This window comes from Accipiter gentilis, unplaced genomic scaffold, assembly GCF_929443795.1.
Source record: "Accipiter gentilis unplaced genomic scaffold, bAccGen1.1, whole genome shotgun sequence".
Classification (NCBI taxonomy): Eukaryota; Metazoa; Chordata; class Aves; order Accipitriformes; family Accipitridae; genus Astur; species Astur gentilis.
Window position 1 is genome coordinate 274796 of NW_026060847.1, and position 24381 is coordinate 299176.

At 56.5% G+C, this 24381-nt stretch overlaps 2 protein-coding genes and 2 non-coding genes across 4 annotated transcripts in view; 2 read left to right on the forward strand and 2 right to left on the reverse strand.

The window, feature by feature from the left end:
• Positions 1 to 2577: 2577 nt before the first annotated feature.
• The window catches only part of LOC126036932 (scavenger receptor cysteine-rich type 1 protein M130-like), a 189847-nt gene continuing 168043 nt past the window's right edge, over positions 2578 to 24381 (forward strand). Inside the window, exons 1-8 of the mRNA XM_049797165.1 lie at positions 2578 to 2672; positions 3646 to 3770; positions 4266 to 4580; positions 6045 to 6353; positions 6589 to 6898; positions 7454 to 7770; positions 7857 to 8171; positions 8528 to 8842. Coding sequence (XP_049653122.1) covers positions 2578 to 2672; positions 3646 to 3770; positions 4266 to 4580; positions 6045 to 6353; positions 6589 to 6898; positions 7454 to 7770; positions 7857 to 8171; positions 8528 to 8842 — 2101 coding nt within the window. The remainder of the gene's footprint in view (positions 2673 to 3645; positions 3771 to 4265; positions 4581 to 6044; positions 6354 to 6588; positions 6899 to 7453; positions 7771 to 7856; positions 8172 to 8527; positions 8843 to 24381) is intronic.
• TRNAA-UGC (transfer RNA alanine (anticodon UGC)) lies at positions 15957 to 16028 on the reverse strand. The gene has a single exon. It is a non-coding gene; the product is annotated as a tRNA-Ala (tRNA).
• On the reverse strand, positions 16403 to 16475 carry TRNAF-GAA (transfer RNA phenylalanine (anticodon GAA)). The gene has a single exon. It is a non-coding gene; the product is annotated as a tRNA-Phe (tRNA).
• Positions 20766 to 24001, forward strand: LOC126036958 (olfactory receptor 14A16-like). Its single transcript, XM_049797185.1, has 2 exons — positions 20766 to 20922; positions 23022 to 24001. Exon 2 carries the CDS (start codon positions 23045 to 23047, stop codon positions 23999 to 24001), a length of 957 nt encoding a protein of 318 aa, XP_049653142.1. The 5' UTR covers positions 20766 to 20922; positions 23022 to 23044.

Sequence of the window (24381 nt, forward strand, 5' to 3'; positions counted from 1 at the left end):
TCATGTCAAAGGATGGGGAAGGGGGTGGTGATGGTGGATGTAAATGTGTTGAATCCTGTAGGACCTGAGCAGGATGTAAACGGGAGGGAAGAAGGTGTGAAGATTGTACTGGGTCTGGCTGGGATGGCGTTAATTTTCTTGTCAGCAGCCCCTGTGGTGCCAAGCTTTGCCTTGGTGGTCAAAAGAGTGTTGACTGATAACACACTGACATTGTAACTACTGCTGAGCAGCGCTTGCACAGCATCAAGGACTTCTCTGTTCCTCACTCTGCCCCGACAGCGAGGAGGCTGGGGGTGGCAAGAGGCTGGGAAGGGACAAAGTCAGGACAGCTGACACCAACGGACCAATGCGATGTTCCACACCATATAGTGTCATAGTCAGCAATAGAACTAGGGGAGTGCTAGGCGTTCTTCAAGGTAGAAGAAGTAATCCACTTATTAAACTGTCTTTATCTCAACCATTGAGATTTTTTTCTCACTTTTGTCCTTTCATTTTTCTCTGCCATCCCACCAGAGGGGAGTGAGCAAGTCACCGGGTGGGGCTGCCACATGGGGTCACCCCACCAGACGAGCACATAGAAAATAGGTTGGTATGGGCTTGTGAGGTCACTGGTGCCTGAGTAGATCATAGGCTGGGAGCTGGCAGGTGGCTTGTGTACGTGGTTGTGAGATTACTGATACCTGACTATCTGATAGGCCAAGAGGTGGGGCGTGGCTTGTGTCAGAGCTTGCAAGGTCGCTTGTGCCTTTGCATCTCACAGGCAAGCAGATAGCAAGTAGGTGGAGATGTAGTGGCCAGCTCACTGGTGCCTGAGTAGCTGATAGGCAAGAGGGAGTGTCATGGTGTAACCTCAGCCAGCAACTAAACACCACACAGCTGCTCACTCATTCACCCCCCCGCCCAGAGGCTGGGGGAGAAAATCGGGAAAAGAAGTAAAACTCGTGGGTTGAGATAAGAACAGTTTAATAGAACAGAAAAGAAGAAACTAATGATAATGATAACCCTAATAAAATGACAGCAGTAATGATAAAAGGATTGGAATATACAAAGAATTCACAGTGCAATTGCTCACCACCTGCCGATCGATGCCCAGTTAGTCCCTAAGCGGCGATCCCCCGCCCCCACTCCCCCCAGTTTATATACTAAATGTGACATCACATGGTATGGAATACCCTGTTGGCCAGTTTGGGTCAGCTGCGCTCGCTGTGTCCCCTCCCAACTTCTTGTGTCCCTCCAGCCTTCTTGCTGGCTGGGCATAAGAAGCTGAAAAATCCTTGACTTTAGACTAAACATTACTTAGCAACAGCTGAAAACATCAGCGTTATCAACATTCTTCTCATACTGAAATCAAAACATAGCACTGCGCCAGCTACTAGGAATGCAACTCTATCTGATCTGAAACCAGGACAGGGAGAAACATGGCTTGGGTATGTACTTGTCACTCTGGGCTGAAGAGCTGATAGGCCAGGACCAGGTTCATGGCCCTTAGAGGTTCTTGTAAGGTCACCAGAGGCAGACTACAGCAACAGCAAGAACCTGGCAAATGGATGTACACGTATGTGTGAGGTCACTGGTGCCTGAGTAGCTGATAGAGCAGGAGGTGGCCCATGGCTTGTGTTTGTGCTCATGAGGTCACTCCTGCCTGAGCAGCTCATAGGCCTGGAGTAGGCCAATGGCACGTGTAGGTGCTTCTAATGTCACTGCTGCCTGAGTAACTGATAGGGCAGGAGCAGGCCCCTAGTTTGTGTTGGTGGTTTTGAGGTCATTGGTGTCTGAATAGCTGATAGGGCAGGAGCAGGCCCATGTCAGATGCAGACACTATGACATCACCTGTGGCTGAGTAGCAGATAGGCTAGGAGTATGCACGTGGCTGTGTATGGATGAACTTGTGATGTCAATCGTGCCTGGATAGCTGGTAGGCCAGGGGCTGGCACATAGCTTGGGTCGTTGCTTCTGGTGTCACCAAAATAATATTCAGACCACAACCAAACATGGCTTTTTGGAAGACCCATCGTTAGCAGAAGTCCATCCACCGCGACCACACATGTGGCACTGTAACTCAGGCACACGCAGTGGTGGCAGTAGGAAGGGTGTGAGGTCACCATCAATATAAATCATGAGCACAGAGCGGTGCCTGTGGGAGGATGGCAGTGTTCACGTCACCGATGGCACCCCATGGCTGCGGGGCTCGGTGCAGAGCGGCCGTGTGCTGTCACAAGGGCATCAGAGGGGACGGGATCCCCTCGGCCCCGTCTCTGCGAGGCCAAAGGAGCAGCCCCTGCAGCCCTGGCTGGAGCAGTCGGAGTAGGGGTGGCTCGGGGGCACCACAGGGATGTGCCTGGGCACGGCGCCAGGAGGAAACCACAGACTTCCTCCGGAGCGCGGGGAAAGCTGCGAGGCCACGTGGGCTGTGGTTTGTGCACCTGCAGGCTGCAGCTCCCGAGCCACCCGCGGGGAATAACGGCCCCTCGGTGACATGCCGAGAGTCAGGGATGTGTCTGAGCCTCTGGGCTGCATGTCTGCTGCTGGGCAGGGACATGTCCCAGCTCCGTGTCTGGCTTGTGCGAGGGACCCACCATGGGGCCCTCCAGGGAGGGACAAACGAGCCGGCACTCGTGGAATGGAGCTCTTCCCCTGGCCAAGGCCCTTTCCCAGCTGCTGCTCCCAGCAAAGTGGGGTCTGAAGCAGGGGCAGGGGCTGTTTCCTCCCCTTCCTGACACAGCCCCCGGTGCAGTCTCAGCCCTGTGATTCCCATGGCACAGGGGTGGCTGGACATTCGCCTCTGGGGCTCTTGGATGTGCCCGGTGCAGGAGATGCTTAGTGCTCCTAGTCCACATGGCACGGTTCAGGGGGTGAAAAACCTGTTCCCACCCCACAACTGGCCCTGTCTTGTGTCTGCCCCCCACCACAGTGACGTGACACCTGTAGCGGAGCCACCTCTCATATATGGTCATGAATGGTGCTGGAGAAGTTCATTGGAGGGCTGGGCTGTGTCGGAGGGGAGATGGCTCCCGATAATGTCTAAAAAGGTGCTGCTGCTTCAATTGGCTCCTCCTGTAGCTGGGCTGGCATCTGCAGAGATATATAACCCTCCCATTGCTGTTGTCCCTGTGAGTTCCCGGGAGCTGTGACAGGGAGTGGGGTGCAGCAGTGGTGTGCTGGCAGGGCAGGAGGCTCAGGATGGGGACAGAGGGACTGGTGTTCCCGCAGGTGCTGTGGCTTCTCCTCTGGGTACAGCTGTGCAGGGGTAAGTGTCAACTCCCTTGTCCCACAGCCCAGAGCCAGCAGGTACCAGTGTGGTCATTGGGATTTTTCTGGGAATGGGGTTTCTTTGCAGGTGCTACTGAGATGAGGGGCAGAAGGTGCTCAGGTCCATGGACCCTGGGCCTTTCCCTGTGCCCATCTGGGTTGGCAAGAATAGCTCTTTTTCCAAGGGTCCAGTGTTCAGGGTAGCCTGTGCCTGGCTGGATTCATAGACACCCTGTCCTGGGGTACCCCTTTGGGATGCCCTGTTCCCCAGCACTGTGCCTCTGGAGCTGGTGGTGGCCTAGCTGGTGATGGCGGCACCCAGAGATGCCCAGGGCACTGCCGAGCTCTAGGGTACCTCGGAGGGTTTGTGTGCTGCTCACTGCCCCCTTGGTCCAGGGGACCCCCTGACCCCATGAGAGCAGTTTGGACCCCACAGAGAGAAGGGGACTGGGGCATCTACAGTAGAGAGACATCCTTCCTGGGGAGCTTGGCCCAGGGCATGGACTGGGCTGACACCAGGGGTGAGGAGGGGACATGGGTTGGGGGATCCTCAGAATCATCTCAGTGCTCCCTGGGAACGTGAAAAGCCCTGGGGGTGGGGGTGGGTTTGGATGGTGCTGGGGCAGGTGCAGTCTGGTGCTGGAAGCTGCAGGCCTGGGTACAAGGAGCTGTTGAGGGGGTGCCAGGCTGGGGAGTAGAGGGTGTCCAGTGCAGTGCTGGGCAGTGTGTGGGTGGGTGTGAGTGGGGGGCAGGTGGCTGTTGGGGTGGGAAGAGCTGCCTTGTGCAGTGGGATGGCGAGTGACCGAGCTGGGCTGGAACTGGGCACCCACAGCCTTGTGCAGTCCATGGGGATAAAAAGGACCCCTGCACTGATCTGGGGAGAGCCTGGAGGAGAGAGGGAGAGATAGAGGGCTCCTACCCCAGTACCTGTGATTCGGCGCACGTAGGGGGTTCCCCCAGACCTGCAGTGCTGGGGTTTGGCACTCTCCTGACGCATCCCATGCTGGTGTTTGAAGGAGCTGTGGAGGTGAGGCTGGCGGATGGCGGCAGTCGCTGTGCTGGGAGAGTGGAGGTGAAACACAATGGCGAGTGGGGGACCGTATGTGATGACAGCTGGAGCATGAACAATGCAGCAGTGGTTTGTAAGCAGCTGGGCTGTGGGTCTGCTGTTGGAGCTCCCGAGGATGGACACTTTGGGGCAGGATCTGGCCCTATTTGGATGGATGATGTTGGCTGTAAAGGCACCGAGTCTGCCCTGTCTGACTGCGAACACAGTGGATGGGGTAAACATAACTGTGACCACGTTGAGGATGCTGGAGTGATCTGTTCAGGTAAGGGGACAGCCTGCTGCTTACCTCTGGGTCTGGGATGGGGGAAGGGACCGTGGCTGTGTTCTCAGGGAGCAACAAGGGGACACCAGAGCAGGGCCCAGTGGTGCTGGTCTAGCTGCCAGGTGGGACTGTCATTGTTGATGTCCCCAGTCCTTGGGGAAGGCCCAGAGGGATCCTACCCCAGGGTGATCTGACCTTGCCAGAGTGTCTCAGTCACCCTCAGTCAGTGTCTTGGGCTGCAGATGAATCCTCCATCCTTCCCCGGGGTGTCCATTGGGCTTCACTGATCTCCACCCATTCTGCCAGTTTGCAGCCAAGAATGCTGAGGGTCCCTGTGCTGGAAACACGCGGGGGCACTTGCTCAGCACTCCACACACACCTTGGAGGAACGGCATGAGATGGCTGATCCTCCTTGGTCATTCCCCTTTGCAGACATGGTTACCTCACCTGAATCAAATGGGCTTTTCAGAGAGGATGAGTGCTGGGCCCTGGGGAATGGAGCAGGGTGGCCACAAAGCCCTTTGCTGCCTGTGCCCAGGGCTTGGCTGTGTGGACCAGCATTTGCGAGGGTTAGAGGCTTGGCAGATGCTCGACTCTGGCTGCTTCCTCCTGCATCACCACAGTCACAGGCTGTCACTGGGATATATCCCTGGGACTGTGACAGCCCTCTGGGGCACAGCCCCATGTAGGCAGCAGTGACCCACTGCCCAATCTCTCCTGCCTGCCCATGGTTCCCCACACCGCCCCATGACACAGGGTCTTTGGCAGCAGTTACTGACCCTCATCTGTGCCTGCTGTTCTCTGAGAGCTGGCATGGGTCCAGGGGGACTCTCCTGCCCCTCTGTCATGCCATCCATCTCGGTTGTGGACACCTCCAGGCAGAGCACTGTGTCCCTGGCTGAGGACATCCTCCCCGCCAAACAGACATCAGAGGGATCTTCACAGGCACCAGGCATGATAGCTGCTGCACCGTTTCTCTGCTCTGTGACATCTTCCACCTAAAATGAACCTTCCAACACCCCAGGAACACCCCTGGGATCAGAGGGTGCTTCTGGTTGCATCCGGGCGATGGTCCTGCCTGGCCCAAAGCTCTGCAGGGGCTAGGCAGGCTGCAGCAGTCATTATCATCTGGGCCAGTTCTCCTGGATCCAGACTGCTCACACTATGGCAGTGCTGGGGGGACCATGCCAGGCTGCTCAGGGGACCTTGTGTGCAGCAGTTTGTCTGAGCAGCACCTGTGGCTGTGAGTCTGTGACAGACACGCACCCTCAAGTGCTCTGCTGGTGTAGAGATGGGGTGCGTGGGGGTCTGGATGTGCCTGTGTCACCAACACCCCCTCAACAACTTCCTCTGGAATGTGCGCTGGGCAGTTTGGTCATGGCTTGCTTGAGGATGATGCAGGACATGGGCATTTAACTGCCAGAGCGCTCTGGTCACTCCCAGTTGTTACGGGTTTTTTTCCAGGATTTGTCCGGCTGGTGGAAGGGAAGAGCCACTGCTCAGGACGTGTGGAGATCCATGACGGGGACCAGTGGAAAACTGTCTGTGATTCACATTTTAGTCCCAAAGATGCTGATGTTGTCTGCAGGGAGTTGCAGTGCGGCGTGGCCCTGCCTTTTGCTGGGCCAGCTCACTTTGGAGAAGGTGTTAGTCCCATCTGGGATGGAGAGCTGCAGTGTGTGGGGAATGAATCCCGCCTCATCTCCTGCCGCAGAGGGTCCTCCAGGGCCCAGCCCTGCACCCATGCAAACAGCGCTGTTGTCACCTGCACACGTAAGGACTCAGGGAGGTGTTGACCACCAGGGCTGTGGCAGGGGTTGGGGAACAGAGCAAGGACCGTGCTGGGCCAGGTGTGAGGACAGGAGGGATGATGGGATTGTCTGCAGCATGAAAATAGTGCAGAAGGAGAAGAAAGGCATGCTGTCCCTCTGGCCTCCCTGCCAGCTACTGCGGGTACGTGAGCACCAATCCACCCTCTCTCCTCCTCCTCTGTCCCCACAATACACAGGGTTCAGCCTGGTGAACGGCAGCACAGCGTGTGCAGGGAGGGTAGAGGTCCAGGTGTCGGGGACCTGGGGGACCCTCTGTGCCTCCCACTGGGATCTCTCAGATGCCCACGTTCTCTGTCGTCAACTCAACTGTGGGTTTGCTGAGTCCATTCCTGGAGGAGAGCATTTTGGGAGAGGCACTGGCCCCGTCTGGAGAGACTCATTCCACTGTGACGGGACAGAAGCCCACCTGGGACAGTGCCCAGTGATCACCCTGGGAGCCTCACCATGCTCCCACGGGAACAACGCTGCTGTCGTTTGCTCAGGTGAGTGCTGGAAAAATGCTTCATTAACTCCATTTGCCATTCGTGTGTGACGTGGCCACCCAAAGCAGGGATCCCATGGCTGTGCAAGGCTGAATTTCTCCCTGGAGAAACCCTGGCTTCCCCAGGAGCCATCTGGAGGGCTTTGCCTGCTCAGAGTGACAGCTCTACTTTGTGAGAGCTGAGGGCTGAACGGAGGCAAGCATCTGCCCCCAGGGCAGTGGCTTAGGTCCCAGCACCACCACCAGGCCTGGGCTCCTCCATTCTCCTACTGTTGGACAAGCCCAGGACAGGGCTCCAGGGCTGTGCTCCACCTCTCTGGCTGCAGACAACTGCATCCCAACCCCAGACAGAGCTCTACAGAGCCTTATCCCACCACCCAGGCAGCAAGTGCCTGGGTGCCCCCAGCAGCAGCAGACCTGGGTGTGAGCTGCAGAGAGGATTTTGCCTTCACTTCTCATCAGCAAAAGTCTCAATCTTGTTGTGTATGATTGGAAAATCCCCCCTCACCCTGCTCCCTGAAGGGTGCTGTGGCATCTCTGCTCTCCCCAGGCTCAGCCAGCTTTGCATCCCTGCGGCTGGTGGGTGGAGGGAGCCGGTGCGACGGACGAGTGGAGATCTTCCAGAACGGGACATGGGGCAGAGTCCTGGACGACCAGTGGGACGTGCAGGAGGCCAGCGTGGTGTGCCGGCAGCTGCAGTGTGGAGAGGCAGGGACAGCCTACAACCCCCCAAAGCCTGAGCGAGGGACGGGTCCCGTGGGGCTGCGAGGGGTCCGGTGCACAGGGCACGAGGCCAACCTGTCTCTCTGCAACACCTCCCTGCCCGAGAGTGCACTGGCAGCAGGGGTTGCGGAGGACGTGGCAGTCATTTGCTGGGGTGAGTGGTGCTGCACGGGCCCCCCAGGTGATGGGGTGGGTGGGCAGCCGGCCCCTGACAGCAACCGAGGTTTCTGCCCACTGCAGGGAGCCGGAGGGTCCAGCTGGTGAACGGGTCTGGGCGCTGTGCTGGGAGAGTGGAGATCTACTACCAGGGCATCTGGGGAACTGTCTGTGATGATGGCTGGGACCTGTCTGATGCTGCCGTCGTTTGCCACCAGCTGGACTGTGGAGGGGCAGTGAAGGCAGCCGGCTCTGCTCAGTTCGGGGAAGGCTCCGGGCAGATCTGGCTGGATGGCGTGAACTGCTCTGGGACCGAAGCTGCTCTCTGGGACTGCCCTGCCAGGCCCTGGGGGCAGCACGACTGCGGGCACAAAGAGGATGCGGGAGTCATCTGCTCAGGTCTGTGGTGGGAGCTGTAGTGGGAATCTAGTTCCTGGGGAGGCCAGGACACAGGGAGAGACAGGCATGACCAAGGCTGTCCCTGGCTGCCTCTGAGCTCCAGCCCGAGCATGTCTTGTGGACACCCATGCACGGGTACCCTCAGTCCCACTGCGGGTCCCTGGAGAGCTCAGTTGTCCTCAAGGGTTAGCAGGAAGGGCAGGGGTGTCTGTCCATCAGGGACTTCTCTCTGCACTTGGGTGCAAGGGGGATGTGCTGGCCCTGGCCCTACCCAGATAAGGGCCTGGGGGGTGCAGGGTGTCCTGGGTCCCACAGCCCCAGACCAGCCTGTTCCCCCTTGGTGCCTATCCTCCCAGAGTTCGTGGCCCTGAGGCTGGAGAACAGTGATGGCTGCTCCGGGCGCCTGCAGGTTTTCTACAACGGGACGTGGGGCAGCATTTGCTCCAACTCGATGACTCTCGACACGGTGTCTCTGGCGTGCAAGGAGCTGGGCTGCGGGGATGGAGGAACTCTGGAAACACAGCTGCCTTACGGAAGGGTGTCTGGTCCTATGTGGCTGGATTACGTGCAGTGTGGGGAAAAAACCAGCTCCTTCTGGCAGTGTCCCTCTGCTCCCTGGAACCCACGGTCATGTGAAGACCTGCGAGAGGAGACCCACATCACCTGTACTGGTAACTCTGAACCACCTGGGCACCCCAGTGTCACCTCAGCGCCTGTTGCCTGCTGGGTATGGCCAAATGTAGAGAAAGAGCTTGGAGGGGCTTTCCCTTTCCATGTCAGTCCCTTCTGCTGCTGGTGGCAGAAAAGCGATCACAGCCACACACATCCAGCAGCAGTTGCCACCCAGGTTGCCAGCAGCACCTGGGGGAGGCAGAGGCATCTCCAGGTGAGGTCTCAGAAGAGACCAGACAGGGTTCAGAAGAGCCTCCCCTCCATAGACATGTTCCTGCTGCTCTGTTAAACAGGGACTTTTGGGGGCTGAGCAGTCTGGGTCCCCCCACAGTCCTGTGCGTGCCCCCTCAATGACCAGGGTTCAGTTGCTGCTGTGATCGAGATAGCAGAGGGAGGCACAAGCAGAGCTCAGTTCTGCTCTCTTCTGCACGATCTCCCAAACCAGCCCTTTCACCACAGTGTTTCCTCTTCAGGGAGACGCCCAGAGATGCCCTCAATCCCTCTGGCCCCGTGCCCCAACTCCACGAGGTGCACAGGTAGGGAGCTGCTCCTCTGTGGATGCTTCTTGTCTGGCAGGGCTCTGCCTGCAGTCTCCGTGCCATGGGAGGTCTTTGCCTTCTCCAGACAGGGAGAAGATTCGTGTCGTGGGAGGTGAGGACAGGTGCTCGGGCAGAGTGGAGGTCTGGCACCGTGGCTCTTGGGGAACAGTATGTGACGACTCCTGGGACATGCGGGATGCCGAGGTGGCATGCAGGCAGCTGGGCTGTGGCCCCGCGATGTCTGTCCTGCATGAGGCTGCGTTTGGGGAGGGGACGGGCCCCATCTGGCTGGAGCAGGTGGAGTGCCGTGGGACAGAGCCGTCTCTGCAGGACTGCTGGGCCTGGCCTGGGGATGGCGGTGCTTGCCGGCACAAGGAGGACGCTGCTGTAAACTGCTCAGGTGAGTGGCAGGGCTGGGACCCCTTGCTAAGGGGGAAGGCCTTTTGCCCCGTTGGTCCTGGCATGGCCTGTAACCTCCCAAGAGCAAGAACATTTCTGCAGAGTGCAGAAGCCTGGTGCCAAGTGGGGAGCAGCCTCGGTGGAACTGGACGTCTTCTGGCCATTGCCTGTGGGGCCCTGCAGCCCCAGGGTTATCCCCTGGGCTGCCTGTGCCATCCTGCCTGCCACCCAGAGCAGAGGCACTGTTCCCTATCCCGCCCTCTCTTTCTAGCACTGCAGGAGAGGCAATTTGGGTGGGATGTGTCAGGGACATCCACAGACACACACACGGTGTGTTGGGGGAGAGGCTCCCCGCTGCCCTCACACACACCCTCTCAGCCCAGCTCTTCTTTTCCTCCTCTGCAGCTACACCCAGGATAGCAGCACTCCCACCCCGAGCAGGTAACTTGTCTTCCCCCCGGGGCTGGGTATCCCCAGGGCAAGACTGTGACCCGCAGCGGGGTGGAAGGGGCTCCTTGCTGGGGTGTGAAACTCCCAGGAGAAGGCACTGGTCTGGTGGTGAGGAGGGTAGGGAACATTATAATTTACTCACCGGGGTAGAAGCTTCTCCATTGCTCATCCCTGGGGCCCTCCATCCCCTGCTGCCTTGTGTGATGGGGGTCAGGAATGGTGCTTTTCCCACCTCACCCAGGCCTGGTGCTGGCCTTTCCATATTCTTGCCCACACAGATTCCCCCCAGGGCCGTCTGACTGGCAGAGGGAGAGTCTCAGTGCCCGTCATCATCTGCATCATCCTGGGGGCCCTTCTCTTCCTGCTCCTGGCCCTCCTGGCTGGGCAAGCTCTATGCACCAGGGCTGGGCGCAGAGGTTGGTCTTTCCACAGCGGTCCCAGGGGGAGATACCTCCTGGAAGGGCTGTGGGGTGTCAGTGAGGGGCATTGGCAAAGCTGGGGGGGTGAGACCGTGTGCTGCCACCTGTCCCATGCACCACCCCATTGAGTGCCTGGCCGTGGGGCACCAGCAGCAAGGGGTGGAGAGAGCCCAGAGGCGGGGGGAGGTAGCGATGGGGCAAGGAGAGAAATGCCAGAGCGGGGCTGGGGGAAATGTGAGCAGAAGGCAGATGGCCGAGGCTGGCAATGCTCTGGGTAGTGCTGGGGGGGGGACTCTGGGACAAGGGAGATGATGGGAGGAGTGCAGGGCAGAAGGGTCCATCCCCGTGGTGTCAGGCCCCCAGGCTGTCCCCTCTGCCCAGCCCTGCCCACCCCTGGCTACTCTAGACCCATTGGGCAGATAGGGGAAAGCTCCAGGTGGAGGAAACATGGGAGCTGCTCCAGGGTCAGCCAAGGGGTACATGACCCTGGGGCCAGAGGGGCATGAGTGCTGTCTCTGATGGGATGATGCGAGGGTGACGCTGCCCCAGATAATCTCCACAGTGATGTTGCCCTCACTGGGGATGTGGCGGCTGTGCCTGCACAATGCAGTGGGGCTGTGCCATTGGGCCAGTCCTGGGCTGGCCCAAGAAACAGGTTTGGGGCAGCACAGTGTGATCCCATTGCCCCTCTGCCTGTCCCTCTGCCAGCCCTACCTCTGTCCCCAGGCTCCAGGAGTGCTCAGGAGCCCTTCCCTGAGGCTGTGTACGAGGAGATCGGTTACAGCCCAGTGTGGGAGAAGCAGGCGAGGTTTGGTCGCTCAGGTGGGTGTGGGTCCTTCCTGGAGGATCATCTGCAGGCCCCTTTCCCCTGGCCCCAACCCCGGGCTGATTCCCTTAAGCCCCCCAGCCCATGGTCCTTGTGACACTGCAGCCACGTGGTCTGTGGGGAGACCATCCAGGTCCTGGGCCTGGAAGGGGAGCTTTCTCCCAAACAGCTTTGCCTGTCCCAGCAGGACAGCCCCTCTCTTCCTGCCTCTGTACCCCAAGTGACACCCACAGAGTGAGGGAAGGGGCTGTCCTAGGGCAGCTCTGGGAGCACCTTTGAGACAGGGTTTGCCCCAGGGAGGCAGGGGGATTTCCCAGCCCTCCTCCCCATGCAGCCCCAGCTCTGTGGGTCCCCCTTCCCCAGCAGCTCTGACCACGAGGCAGGTCAGTGGGGCTCACTTCATAACAGCCACCGTGCATCTCTGCAGGCTCCTATTCAGAGGAGTCCCTGACCCAGCTGCAGCCCTACCCTGGGGTCAGTGAGGAGGAGGATGGTCTGGGCTCAGCACCAGGTAACAGAGGCAAGGAGTTGATCTCCCTGAAGACATGTGATGGGCAGAGGTGTCACTCTGTGTCACCGCTGGAGATGGGGAGGACATGGGGGTCTCCTGTGGTGCTGCCAATACCCGTGTCTCAGCCCTGTGTCCCTGCGCATTGTCACTCTGCTCTGCAGAACGTATCTTCTCACAGTCACCAGCTCCCCTCTCTCTTCAGATGTTCTTGTCCCACCTGGAGGTGACCCAGCAGATGGTTATGATGATGCCAGGGAGGTTTCTGATCCCGTGGAGGATGTTGCCCCTGGTCAGGGAGAGAGGGAAATGGCCGGGGATCCAGAGGAGGGAGCAGAGCCCAGGGTTGCACCCGGAGGTGAGAGGGAAATTTAGCACTGCTGGTTCCTGGGGTGCCACCCCTTGGGCCACCCAAGTCACTGCTGTCCTGAGACCCCTGGTTCCTGGGAAGGGGGAACCTGTCCCAGGAGTTTTCCTTGGAGGGACTAGGGGTAGGAGAAGGAGCTGAATGTGGTGAGGAGCAGGGAGGAAGATGCTGTACAGACCCCATGGGCCGAACTACATTGTCCTGCCTTGCTGCTTGCAGGGGCCAGCCTGCGCTCCTGGAGAAGTGCTGGGGTCCCTGGAGCTGAAGAAGACACGTGGCCCCTGTCCTTCGGGAGCATGGGCTATGATGATGCTGAAGAGGTATCTCTGGCACACCCCCCTGAGGACACAACGGCTGTGACATCGGAGCTCTGTGCACAACAGTCCCAGAGCCCCAGGCCATGAGACCCCATCCCTGCCGTGCAGCTGCATGCAACCAGAAGGGAGGTCTGTGGAGCTGGGAGAGCTGTGAGCACCAGGGAACCATGTCCCTTGGCCCATGGGCAGTAGAAACTGCCTGGAATTTCCTCTATGTTTATTCCCTCTTTTTGCTATGTATCATCTTTGTTGTTACTAAAAGTCTCCGGGGGCTTTGACCCGGAGCTGGTGCTTGCCTGGCCAAGTGTGAGGGCATCTTCCTGAGGCTGATGAGGAGGAGCAGAGAACAAAGTCATGGAGGTGGGGAAATGCGCATGTCTCAGGGACAGCAGGCTTGGAGTCAGGTTATGGAGCAGCAAGAGCCCATGGTCCCTGGGGAACAACCCTGCTGACAGAGACATTTCCACCCTACTGGCCACAGGCAGTTTCTAGTCAAAATGACTCTCTGAAAGGTCCTGTGATGCACCACAGTGGGAGCACCCATTTCCTCACCCTAGGGTTTCCCAACTGCTCTTTGCCTCAGGCAGGGCCTGGGCCATGCTGGTGCCACAGTACAGAGGCCATGACAGAGCTGCCATGTCAGGGTGAGTCCTGGGCTGTGGCCCCACAGAAGTGAGCCCTGAAATGGCCGCAGTGCCCTGAACACCCCAGCCAGCCCCAGGGGGGAAGATGGCCCATGGATTACCTCCCACCATGGATAAGAGGCAGCTCTGTTCCCCACTGCCCCAGCACAGGGTGCAGAGCTTCTTTCTGGGACACACGGGGCTGGGATTCCCTCTCCTCATGCTCTGCCAGGACCCCAGTCTCCATCGGCTGCTCCTGCTGCCTTGGGCCCTCGTAGACACTGAGCATTCTTGTCAAGGCACTGAGCTGCCTCCTTCCTGATAAGAGGCTTCAAAGTCCCATGGCTGCCTGGGACCCCTCCTCCTGCTCTTCTCCAGCTCCCACCCCCGCTCTTCTTCTGCCTCTCCATGGATGTCAGTTTGGGTTTGTGTCAGGGTGGTACTTGTGTGCAGGTACAAGAGGGATGGGAGCAGAGGGGACGGGGACACCTTTCCCCAGCACAGTTGGAGAGCCAGGGGGATGGAGAAAATATTCCCAGGAGATGTGTGCTGCAGCCAGAAGCCATGGTCCAGTCCCTGGCCTGGAGAAGGGCTCATCTGGGAGGATGCTCACGTGGGCACATTTCCATGGCAGAGGAGATTTTATGTCCCTCCCCTAAAAAAGGCACTGCTGGGAGCTGAGCCAGGGTTCCTTTACCTTGGCTGTGGCTTTCAGCTGCCCCAGTGCCTATGGGCAGAGAAACCTCTTGTGCAGGATCCAGGCGGGGAGAAGGGTTTGACACCTGGGCAGGACCTGGTGCCCAAACTGCTCTCCCTGGTTGTCCTGGTGGGTCTCCACACCCCTCTGGCACTTCCCCAAAAGGCTCCTCTGCTGTGGGCTGGAAGGTGCCTTGGCTGTGGCAGGGTTCCCTGTGGGGAGTTGCTGGAGCTCAGTACTGATGCAAGCAGCAGGATCTGGCCTTAGAGGAGAAGAGGGGAGGAGGTGGCTGTCACCAACATCCTCCCCACTTCACCATTGCCCCATTCCCTGCTGGAAGCTCCTCCACGCCGGGGTGATCCTCGGGGATCTGGGAGAAGCCCAGGCACACACGTCCCTCTGCCCAATACCCCAGAGCCTTCCTACTGGCAGACCCAATGGGAGAGCAGCATTCCCAAGGTGAGACCCCCATGGTGATGGGTGACATACACGGGCACTGCAAACACAGCCTCCATCTCCTGGAAAACTCCCATGGGGGCAAGCTCCAGCCCTGCATCTCAGAGAAGGAAGGTATAAAAGTGAAGGAAAGAAGGGGGGAGTGTTATCTTCTGAACACAGGATGGTGGAGGCTATGGGCAGTATGGACACTGACGTGCAGACTCAAGGTGCTCCAAGTGGAGCCTGGGGAGAGGAACCCAGCACCTGTCCTGTGCCACCTCGCTGCCAGCTCTGCCCTCCCACAGGTGTAATACTTCTCCCTTACCCTGGTACTTGGCAGGTATTTTCCTCTTCCTCCTTGGGGAGATGAGCCACAGGCCTGTGTGTGCTTGAGGGGGCAGCACACCTGAGCTGGACGAGCCTTTTTCATGGCATTTGGGGACCTGAACTGTCAGGCCCTGCAGGCTGGGTCCATTCTCTGCAGCAAAGCAAGATTGTCTCTGTACCCCAGATCTGTGGTTGTTCCTGCAGCTCCCGAGGACCTGCCTGAGGGGGGTCACAGTGACAACCCATGTCTCAGCACTGCAGCCCCCATGCTGGGCAGAGCTTGACTGTTTCAAGCCCATAGGAGAGCAGCCTTATTTCTCTGAGTTTCGGCTCACCAGGGTGCTGGGCACCCTGCACTGAAAGTCCATGTCTCATGCCCCATTTTGGTTGTGGGTGTTATTGCCAGGGGAGGAGCTGAGGCACCATCTCCTGGCCCTCCCTGCCTGTGCATGGCTGTGGACAGTTGTGACTCCCTGATCCTACCAGCACAGTAGTTACGGACTCGTGGCGGAGTCACCAAACACCCCAGGCGCAAGAGGTGGGCACTGGTCGCACCTCTGCAGGGCTGTTCCTGACCTCAGCAGATCCAGGTTCCCTGAGCTGAGGCTCTTCTCAAGCCAGTGGCAATGGTGGAAGGATGGTGGAGACAAAACTCCAGCTGGGAGTCCCACAGCCCTGCCCATGCTCGTCCAGCCCTGACAGCCTTACCTGCTGGCACAGAGTGCTTCCCATGTGGTATGGGATCTCCACCTAGAGTGGAGACAGGACAATCCCAGAGCCTTCGCCCTGGAAAGCCAGCAGGGCAGTGTGGCTCTGGTCCCAAAGGACACCTGGGCTGGACCAGCACCCTCACACCACATCTCCCAGTGCAGCCAGAAGGGATTCTGTAGTGTGCTGATGCTGTCTATCCCCTCCCTGAAGTCTCCTTGCAGGCACACTCTGCTGCCAAGCATTGTCCCCTGGCTGGTTTGTGGGTCTAGGATTCAGGGCAGTGACCTGGGCTCAGGTCCAGCACAGCTGCCTGCTTCTCCTCCAAGAAAGGGCCCAGCAGAGGCAGCACACACAGGCCTCCCACAGCCCTGCCCACCTCACAGCCAAGCCCTGGGTGGGCAGGTCAGGCCCAAAGGGCCTGGGGAGGAGCAGTGCCCGAGCTCCAGCCCACAGCTGCCTGAGGCTGGGCAGTCAGGGCAAAAGCACCACCCCTGGAGATGCCAGGGATTGAACCCAGGACCTCCCACATGCAAAGCGGGTGCTCTTCCACTGAGCTCCATCCCCTTGATGCCTGCCAGCAGGACAGATGCTCTTCTCCTGTGATGTGTCTATGACAAGGGAAGCAGTCTGTGCACCATCAAGAACGGCAAAGAGGAGAGAGACAGGGTCTTTGCAGAGACCCTGCAAAGGAGAGATGCCAACTGCTGTGGTGCAGGGAAGGAGGGGCGGCTAGAGACCACCCCAAAGAAGCACAGAATGGAGAGTCCTGTCCGGGGGAAGGCTGGGGGCTTGCAGTGCAAGCGGAAGGCTCATTCTAACCTGCAGATCTGCAGCTACATGGGCAGTGCTCTGGAAGAGATGAAGGAGCAAGGAGGGCCAGGGCAGGTTGGAAGAAGTCAGGCAGGCAGTCTCTGCAAAAATCTACAGGAGCAAATCAGTGCTGAAGCCCGGGGTTGAACCAGGGACCTTTAGATCTTCAGTCTAACGCTCTCCCAGCTGAGCTACTTCAGCCCTGCCCCAGCAGCCCTTGTCCCTGTTCCACCCCTGCCAGGCCACAGGCTGACATACAGATATGTGTTGGGCCTCAGTTACAAAGGTGAGTGGTGAAGGCAAGTGGGCAGGCCAGGCACAGGCAGCTGCCACAGCTGGAGGTGGAAGAAGGGTGGGGATGGTGGAAGACTTCTCTCATAGGGAAGAGAGGGCCCAGGGGAGGCAGAGCTTTTCTGGTGCCATAGGCTTTTGCTTCCTTCTTGCATGAGCAAGAGTGTTCTGTTCAATGTGTGGAGACCATATTTAGGGGGAGAGAAGGCTTGAAAACCTCCAAGGACTGGGACTGCACAACCTCTCAGGAAAACCTCTTCCAGTGAGTAAGTGCCCTTATGGTTATGACCTCATGGACCTCATCTCCTGACTGAACATTCTTTCAACTTTTGTCCTTTGCCTCTCATTTTCCCACCATGCACCACAATGAAGAGACTGGTTCCGTTTTCTTAACTGCCTGGTAGGTACTGAAATGATCCTGTGAGGTTTCCCGAAGCCTTCTCATCTCCATACTGAACAGTGTTCCCGAAGGCATTCCTCAGGTGGAAAGTTCTCCAGCCCTGTGCACACCCCGCACACCTGACTGTGTTGGTGCCCCTTCACTGAACTTGCTCCAGTTAATCAATGTCTTTCCTGTACTGGGGGCAGGAGGCCCCAAGCTCAGTGCAGTGCTGTGCATGTGGTCTAGCAAGCAGTGAATGGAGGGGAGAATCCCTCCCCCTCATCTCCTGGCCATGCTTCTCTTCATACAGGCAGGCTGTTCTTGTCCTTCTTGGCTGCAGGGGCTCACCGCTGACTCATGGGCAGCTTGTTGTCCACCATGGCCCCCAGGGCCTTTTCTGCTCAGCTGCACCCTACCCGGGGGCTGTTGCCCAGGGTTAGGCCACCCCAGGGGCAGGACTTGGCATTTCCTCTCTATGAAATCTAGTAGGTTCCTTTTGGCCCACTCTGCCAACTTGTTGAGATTCCTCCAGAAGGCAGCACTCCCGTGTATAGACTGGTCCGCACCTCAGGTTTGTGTCATCTGAAAACTCTGTCAGCTCCTCCAGGACACTGACAGCATCATTAAGCCCCAGAAGAGACCCTGATGCATCCAATCAGTCTTTTACTCACCTCCTTGCCCACCTCTCAAGACTGTAGCTTCCTAGCTTTGATATAAGAATACTGTGGGAGACCGTGTGGTGGGTTGACCTTAGCTGGCGGCCAGATGCCCAGCCAGCCACTCTCTCACTCCTCCTCCTCCTCAACAGTACAGAAGGAGAAAAAAGGAAAAAAAATGCTGAATTCCTTGTTATGAAATCAGGGACATCACTTCCCAATTAGTCATGAGCAAAACAGGCTCTAAAGGAGGAATATCAACTTATTTTATTACCAATTCAAATAGGGGTATTGTCATGGTTTCAGCCCAGCTGGTAACAAAGGACCACACAGCTGCTCACTCACTCCTCCCTGCTCCCATCCAGTGGGATGAGGAGAAGAACCAGAAAGGAGAAAAGAAAAAAAAACCCTGGAACCTCGTGGGTTGAGATGAGGACAATTTACTGGGACAACACAAAAAGAGAGGTTACAACAACAACAATGGTACAAATAAAAGAATATACAGAATGAGTGATGTGCAGTGCAACTGCTCAGCATCAGGAACCCGACACTCCACCACTTCCCCCATGGAAAGCCAAGAACCCCCCCCCAGCCCGCTCCCCATTTATATACTGAGCATGATGACACATGGTATGGAATAGCTCCTTGGCTAGTTCAGGTCAGCTGTCCTGGCTGTGCCCCCTCCCAGGTTCCTGTGAAAATTAACTCTACCCCAGCTGCACCCAGGGCAGCTGGATAGTGAGAAGAAAAGTTAAATACTACAACAGCACCTCCCCTTTCCCCTTTTTTTCCCAGGCTCAGCTTCATTCCTTCATTGCTGACTCCTCTACCTCCTTTCCCTGTGAGTGGTCAAAGCGGGAATGGGGAATACAGTCAGTTCCTAACAGTTCACCTCTGCTGCTCCCTCCTTACGCTTTTCCTGTGTCATCCTTCCCACAGGCTACAGTTCTTTCAGGAAATATCCAACTTCTCTGGCATTTGATCCTCCACAGGCTGCAGGGGAATCTCTTCTGCATCATATGGAGTTCCTCCTCCCCCTCTTCTTCACTGACCTTGCTGTTTGCAGGAATTTTCCTCATGCTCTTTTTTTTTCCTTACTCCTGTTCCACTCTGGCATTTCTGCCCTTTCTTAAATACACTTTCACAGAGGTGCCACCAGCTTTGCTGATGAGTTAGCTTTTGCCAGCAGTAGGTCTGGTTCAGAGCTGGCTGGACTTGGCTGTGTCCGGCATGGGATAACCCATTGTCTCTTCTCCCAGGGGCTCCTGCTGCCCATCCGCTACCAAAATCAGGGACACAGACACCAAAATAGAGCAAGAAGCTTGGCCTTGCTAAATGACATCCCCTGCTCTTCTAGTGTCAAGCAATCCAAACTACTTGTTGAGGGGGCATAGAGAGAAACAGAGACGGCCTTGACACCGTGCAGGCACTGCTTAGCAATAGCTAAAACATGGCAGTGTTATTAACACTGTTTTGGCCACCAATGCAAAGCACTGTAGGAGCTGCTGTGAGGAAAGTTAACCCAAGCTGCTACCCAAAGTTGAAAATACCACAGCAACCACCTCAAAAATAGGATAAGAAACAAGAAATGCAAGACCAATGTGGAAAGGTTTAAGAGGGTAGGCTGTTCCTCTTGGCAGGTTTTGCAACAGTAAAAGAGAAGAGCTTGGGTGGGGGGAATAAAAAGAGAAGCAAACAACATGGCCAAGGTTGTTTGGTGTCAACTGTGAAGCAGCTCTGCACCTGATGCGAATAATTTCTGTGGTCAGGGAGAACCTGAGAGATTTCCCTCATTTGTAAACATGAAGGGGAAGGAAGGACAGCATCATTTAGGCTGGAAGGGACCTCAGGAGGTTTTTGGAAAAAACTCCTGCTTAAAGCAGGTCCAGACCAGATTACTCAGGGCTTTATCCAAAGATGCCTTGGTCACTTTCTGGGATAGAGCCTGCACAATCTCCCAGGGAAACAGCTTCCAGCATTTGGCTATCCTCATGTTGGAAACATATCTCTCTATATGTACACTAATGCCCTTGTTTCAGCGCATTGCCTCTTGTCCTTGTGTCTTGTACAATGGACACGAGCCTGACTCAGTCTTCCTGGGAACACTGCAATGCTGCTACATGTTTCGCCCAAGATCTTCCTTTCTCCAGGCTGGACAAGCCCAGCTCCCTCAGCTTCTCCTCACAGCTAAAGTGCTCCAGACTCTGACCATTATGGGGGCCCTTTGCTAAACTGGCTCCAGCTTGCCAACATGTTTCCTGTGCTGGGATCTGAAATCTGGACACAGTGTTTTGTAGAATCTTCCCTCAATCACTTGGCCGTGCTCATGTTTGTATAGCCCAAGGTGCTCCTGTCCTTCCTTGCTTCCAAGGCACACGGCTGCATCCTTTCCATCTCACTGTCCACCAAGACCTTTCCGAAATGCCTCCTTCCAGCCAGGCGGTCCCACGCCTGTGTCATTGCCAGGGTTAGTCCCCTGCAGGGACAGAAACTGGCATCTGTCCTTGCGGGATTTCCTGACTTTCCTGCCAATGCATGCTCTCCTCTTCCTTGAAGCCTTTCCCTGAGCACAGGGGCCTGGAGACCATTTCAGGAAGCATTCAGGCACAGCAGGCATTCATTCCTTCAGCCCCAGCTGTGCATGTACATGTAGTTTGCTGTCACCTACATGTATCTTGGACCACCTCTGGCAACTCAAATGTCACCAGGTATTTGTGTCTGAACACCTGATTCCTGCTTTTCATCTCCATTAATTCAGATGGAACCTGAGAGAAGGAACTCACATGCAGGTGCCTATTTTGTGCACACCTGAAGAGATTCAAGAAAAATCCCACCTCTTGTGGCTCTGTGGTGTGCATGGGAGGGAGCTGACTCTCCTTCAAATGACATAAATAGAAACGCAGGATGAAACGCCACCATTGACCCATGGATCCCTTCCCTCAGTCCATGGATCCCTTCCCACAGTAGGTGCAAAGGAGATCCCTGCCCTTCACTCTCTGAGTACGATGTCTAAAAAATAACATGAAAAAGTGGTACATTAACAGTAACTCTGAGAGAAGGATTATATTTCTGGAATGAAAAAAAGGTTGCATGTAGATGTAACTTTGTGTCTGAGCAGAAAGTTTTATTTCAGGAAAGAACTGGCTCTCGCTAGATGAGGGAATAAACACCAGTGATTGCCTTAGCCTGTTTCCCAGCAGGTTCCCCTGGAGCCCCAGGGACACCTGGAGGGAGCCCAGAGGGGGCAGAGAAAGGGCTGCCTTGGGCTGGTCCTCTGCTGCTGAGCTGGGCTGGGCTCCTGGGCTGGAGGGAGCTCATGGCAAGCAGGCAGCACTGCCGAGAGACAGCTCTGCCCAGGAGCAGCTCCTCTGCAAAGCGCAGCAGGGCTGAGGGCACTGCCTGCAGGCACCGAGGGGAGAGGAGGGAGGCAGAGAGAGATGTTAAAGGCAGTCTGGGGTGGGAGGGGAGAGGAGAGCTGACCTGGAGAAAAATCTTCACAGCCCTTGACAGGGTAAGTCTCTGGCTGCAGGGCAATGTAACTGTGGTTCCTGGAATGACCTCCTAAAGCTGGCACATCCCACAGCCTATGGGATCTGTCAGAGGGACTCTCACAGTTTTTGCAGTGCAGAGAAAAGGGACGTGCTTTGGAGCACAGCTTCCCTGCTGCACCCTCAGAGGGACAGGGCATGTCAGCTGCCTTCAGCTGGGGATGGCTGCAGAGTGTGAAGGTGGGTGTGCAGCCAGGGGTGCCCAGGGCTGTCCCTCTGAGCAGGGTCCCTGCACCGTGGGGGGCTGTGTGCTGGGGCAGGGACTCTGCCACCGGTCAGGGTAAGTACTCAGCATGCCTGAGGAGAGTGGGGAGAAGCTGTGGGTGGAAGAAGCATCTCGCAGCAGGGCAGGGTCCTTCTGCTAACAGGAGGGTGCTGTGTGGATCAGGCCTGCTCACAGCTCCAGATCACCCCCAGGACATTTCCAAGGGCACTTTTCAAGAGGAAGGACAAAGCAGGGTTTACTCTAAACTAAAGGAAATTTTCTGAGTCTGTGTTTTAAGTTTCCAACTATGGGGGAATTTGGGGGAAGAAATGGAAGAGGACCTGTCATGTTTTCAGCAAGTCCCTGAGACTCCTGAGCTGTAACGTGGAGTGATCAGTAAGTCTGAGAGCAGCCTCCTGAAGTAGAGCAGAGGGACTGGGAACAGCTGCCTGGCTGTGCTGGTGTCTGGGAGGTGGCATGCACAGCTCGGTGAGGGTAACTCTTTCCTGAGACTGCAGCTGCCTCTCCCCTTGCCTCTCTGAGCCAGTCGATCTCTGCTTTTTTCCTTGGTTCTCCAGTTCTCTGTGTTACTGTTATCTTGCTGCTGCTGTCAGGTTCTCTGGGGATTGGAGTTTCAGCTGCAGAGTCACACACTGATCTTGTGGGTCCTGCCATGCAGCTGTGTCCATGGGAACAAGTGTCCCAGCTTTCCTATCATCTGAGGGGTTATGCTCAATGGTGTCTGTGGGGCTGGGGAATGAGCTGATTCTCCCTTACAGAGATGCCATCACATCAGGTCACTGGGCTATCACCTCCGAGTGTCCTTCCAAGCTGTTAGCTGCCCTGCAGGATGCAAACCTGTCTCAGAGCAGCTTTCTGTTATCTGAAAGCCCCATGGAGAAGCACAGAGATGCTAGGACTGAGGAAATGCTATTGGGTTGGTGAAATGAGCCCGGTGTGGTTTTGGCTAGAAGCAGGGTGCTGAGACTTTGAGAAAGGGGGAGACATTTGGTGGTCTGCAGTGGATGTGTCTGCTCTCAGCAGTGTCTGGTGGCTTTTCAGGGTAAAACAGGGGAGCGTGATCGCCCTTCATCTTAGAAAGGTGCAAGCACAGTGCAAGTGGGAACTAGACAGAAGGACAGAGCAGCTCCCCCTGTCTCTGCACTAAGCCACAGGCAATCCTCTTGACTTGCCTGGCTCACTCTGTTCTCCTGGAGTGCAGCAGAAATGCTGAAGGTTCCTGAGATCTAAGAAAACTCCCCAGGGGCGATGTGGGCAGCTGTAAAAAACCCTAGAACTCTTAAACTTCTTTTACCTTCCTGGTTCCTTAGCACTGGGAGTGCAAATGCTGAGAAGCCCTTCTGTGTTTAGGAGCGGTTTCAGCTGACAAAGTCAAACACCAGACTGGCCCCTGCCCGCACCGATCCCATGAAGCCACTGCTGCAGAGCAGGGCTGACTTTTCAAGAGCCCATGGGCAGAGGCCCTGCTCTTCATTGCATGCTCAGCCAGCACCAAGCTGGGCTCCAGCCACAGACCTGAAGGAAGGTGTCCTGGAAAAGGAAAAGGGTCTCTGTGTGTGAGTGGAAGGGTCTATGGGAAATGGCTTTGATATTGCTCGGAGAATAATGCCCTGACACTTCAGTGTCTTTTTTCTACTTTGACAGCACCCCATTCCCAGAGGCAGCAGATGTCCAACAGCAGCTCCATCACCCAGTTCCTCCTCCTGGCATTTGCAGACACACGGGAGCTGCAGCTCTTGCACTTCTGGCTGTTCCTGGGCATCTACCTGGCTGCCCTCCTGGCCAACGGCCTCATCATCGGCGCCGTAGCCTGTGACCACCACCTCCACACACCCATGTACTTCTTCCTCCTCAACCTCTCCCTCCTTGACCTGGGCTTCATCTCCACCACTGTCCCCAAAGCCATGGCCAACTCCCTCTGGGACACCAGGGCCATCTCCTACCCAGGATGTGCTGCCCAGCTCTTTCTGTTTCTCTTTTTGATGTCAGCAGAGTATTTTCTTCTCACTGTCATGGCCTATGACCGCTACGTTGCCATCTGCAAACCCCTGCACTATGGGACCCTCCTGGGCAGCAGAGCTTGTGTCCACATGGCAGCAGCTGCCTGGGGCAGTGGGTTCCTCTATGCTGTGCTGCACACTGCCAATACATTTTCACTACCCCTCTGCAAGGGCAATGCTGTGGACCAGTTCTTCTGTGAAGTCCCCCAGATCCTCAAGCTCGCCTGCTCAGATGCCTACCTCAGGGAAGTTGGGGTACTTGTGGTTAGTGTCTGTTTAGGCTTTGTTTGTTTTGTTTTCATTGTGCTGTCCTATGTTCAGATCTTCAGGGCTGTGCTGAGGATCGCCTCCAAGCAGGGACAGCACAAAGTGTTTTCCACGTGCCTCCCTCACCTGGCTGTGGTCTCCTTGTTTATAAGCACTGGTAGTTTTGCCTACCTGAAGCCCCCCTCCATCTCCTCCCCATCCCTGGACCTGCTGGTGGCAGTTCTGTACTCGGTGGTGCCTCCAGCTCTGAACCCCCTCATCTACAGCATGAGAAACCATGAGATCAAGGATGCCCTGACAAAACTAATGACTGGATGCTTTTTAGAAGTAATAAACTGCCTCTTGTCTTCTGCATAGTACTTACATCTCATTACAGACCCAACCTGTCTTTTGCTGGTCTTTTTGTGGTGATTTTGGGTGTGGTTTTACTCCTTCTATTTCGCTTTGGTTTACTTATCTGAATGCTTTCCACAAACAAGTGTCTTTATTCCTCTGCTTCCTAATTCACAGTCTATGCAGGTTTTGTGTGCCCTGGAGGCTGTGCAAATGAGGATCCATAACCTCTGTGTGTTTAAACAAAATAAAGGGCCCTGCAGTGTCTTTTTTTTTCTGAGATCCTTCCTCCAAGACCTTCTCTGCAGCTGCAGGGAGCAGTGCCTCTGCGCAGAGTGGAAGAGGAAAAGAGTCCTGGCACAGCAGCACTGCAAGGGATCACTAGCGCTTGGTCTTTCCCGAGC

Excerpts from the sequence above, each read along its gene's own strand:
- LOC126036958 (XM_049797185.1), top strand. The coding sequence starts at position 23,045 with ATGTCCAACAGCAGCTCCATCACCCAGTTCCTCCTCCTGGCATTTGCA.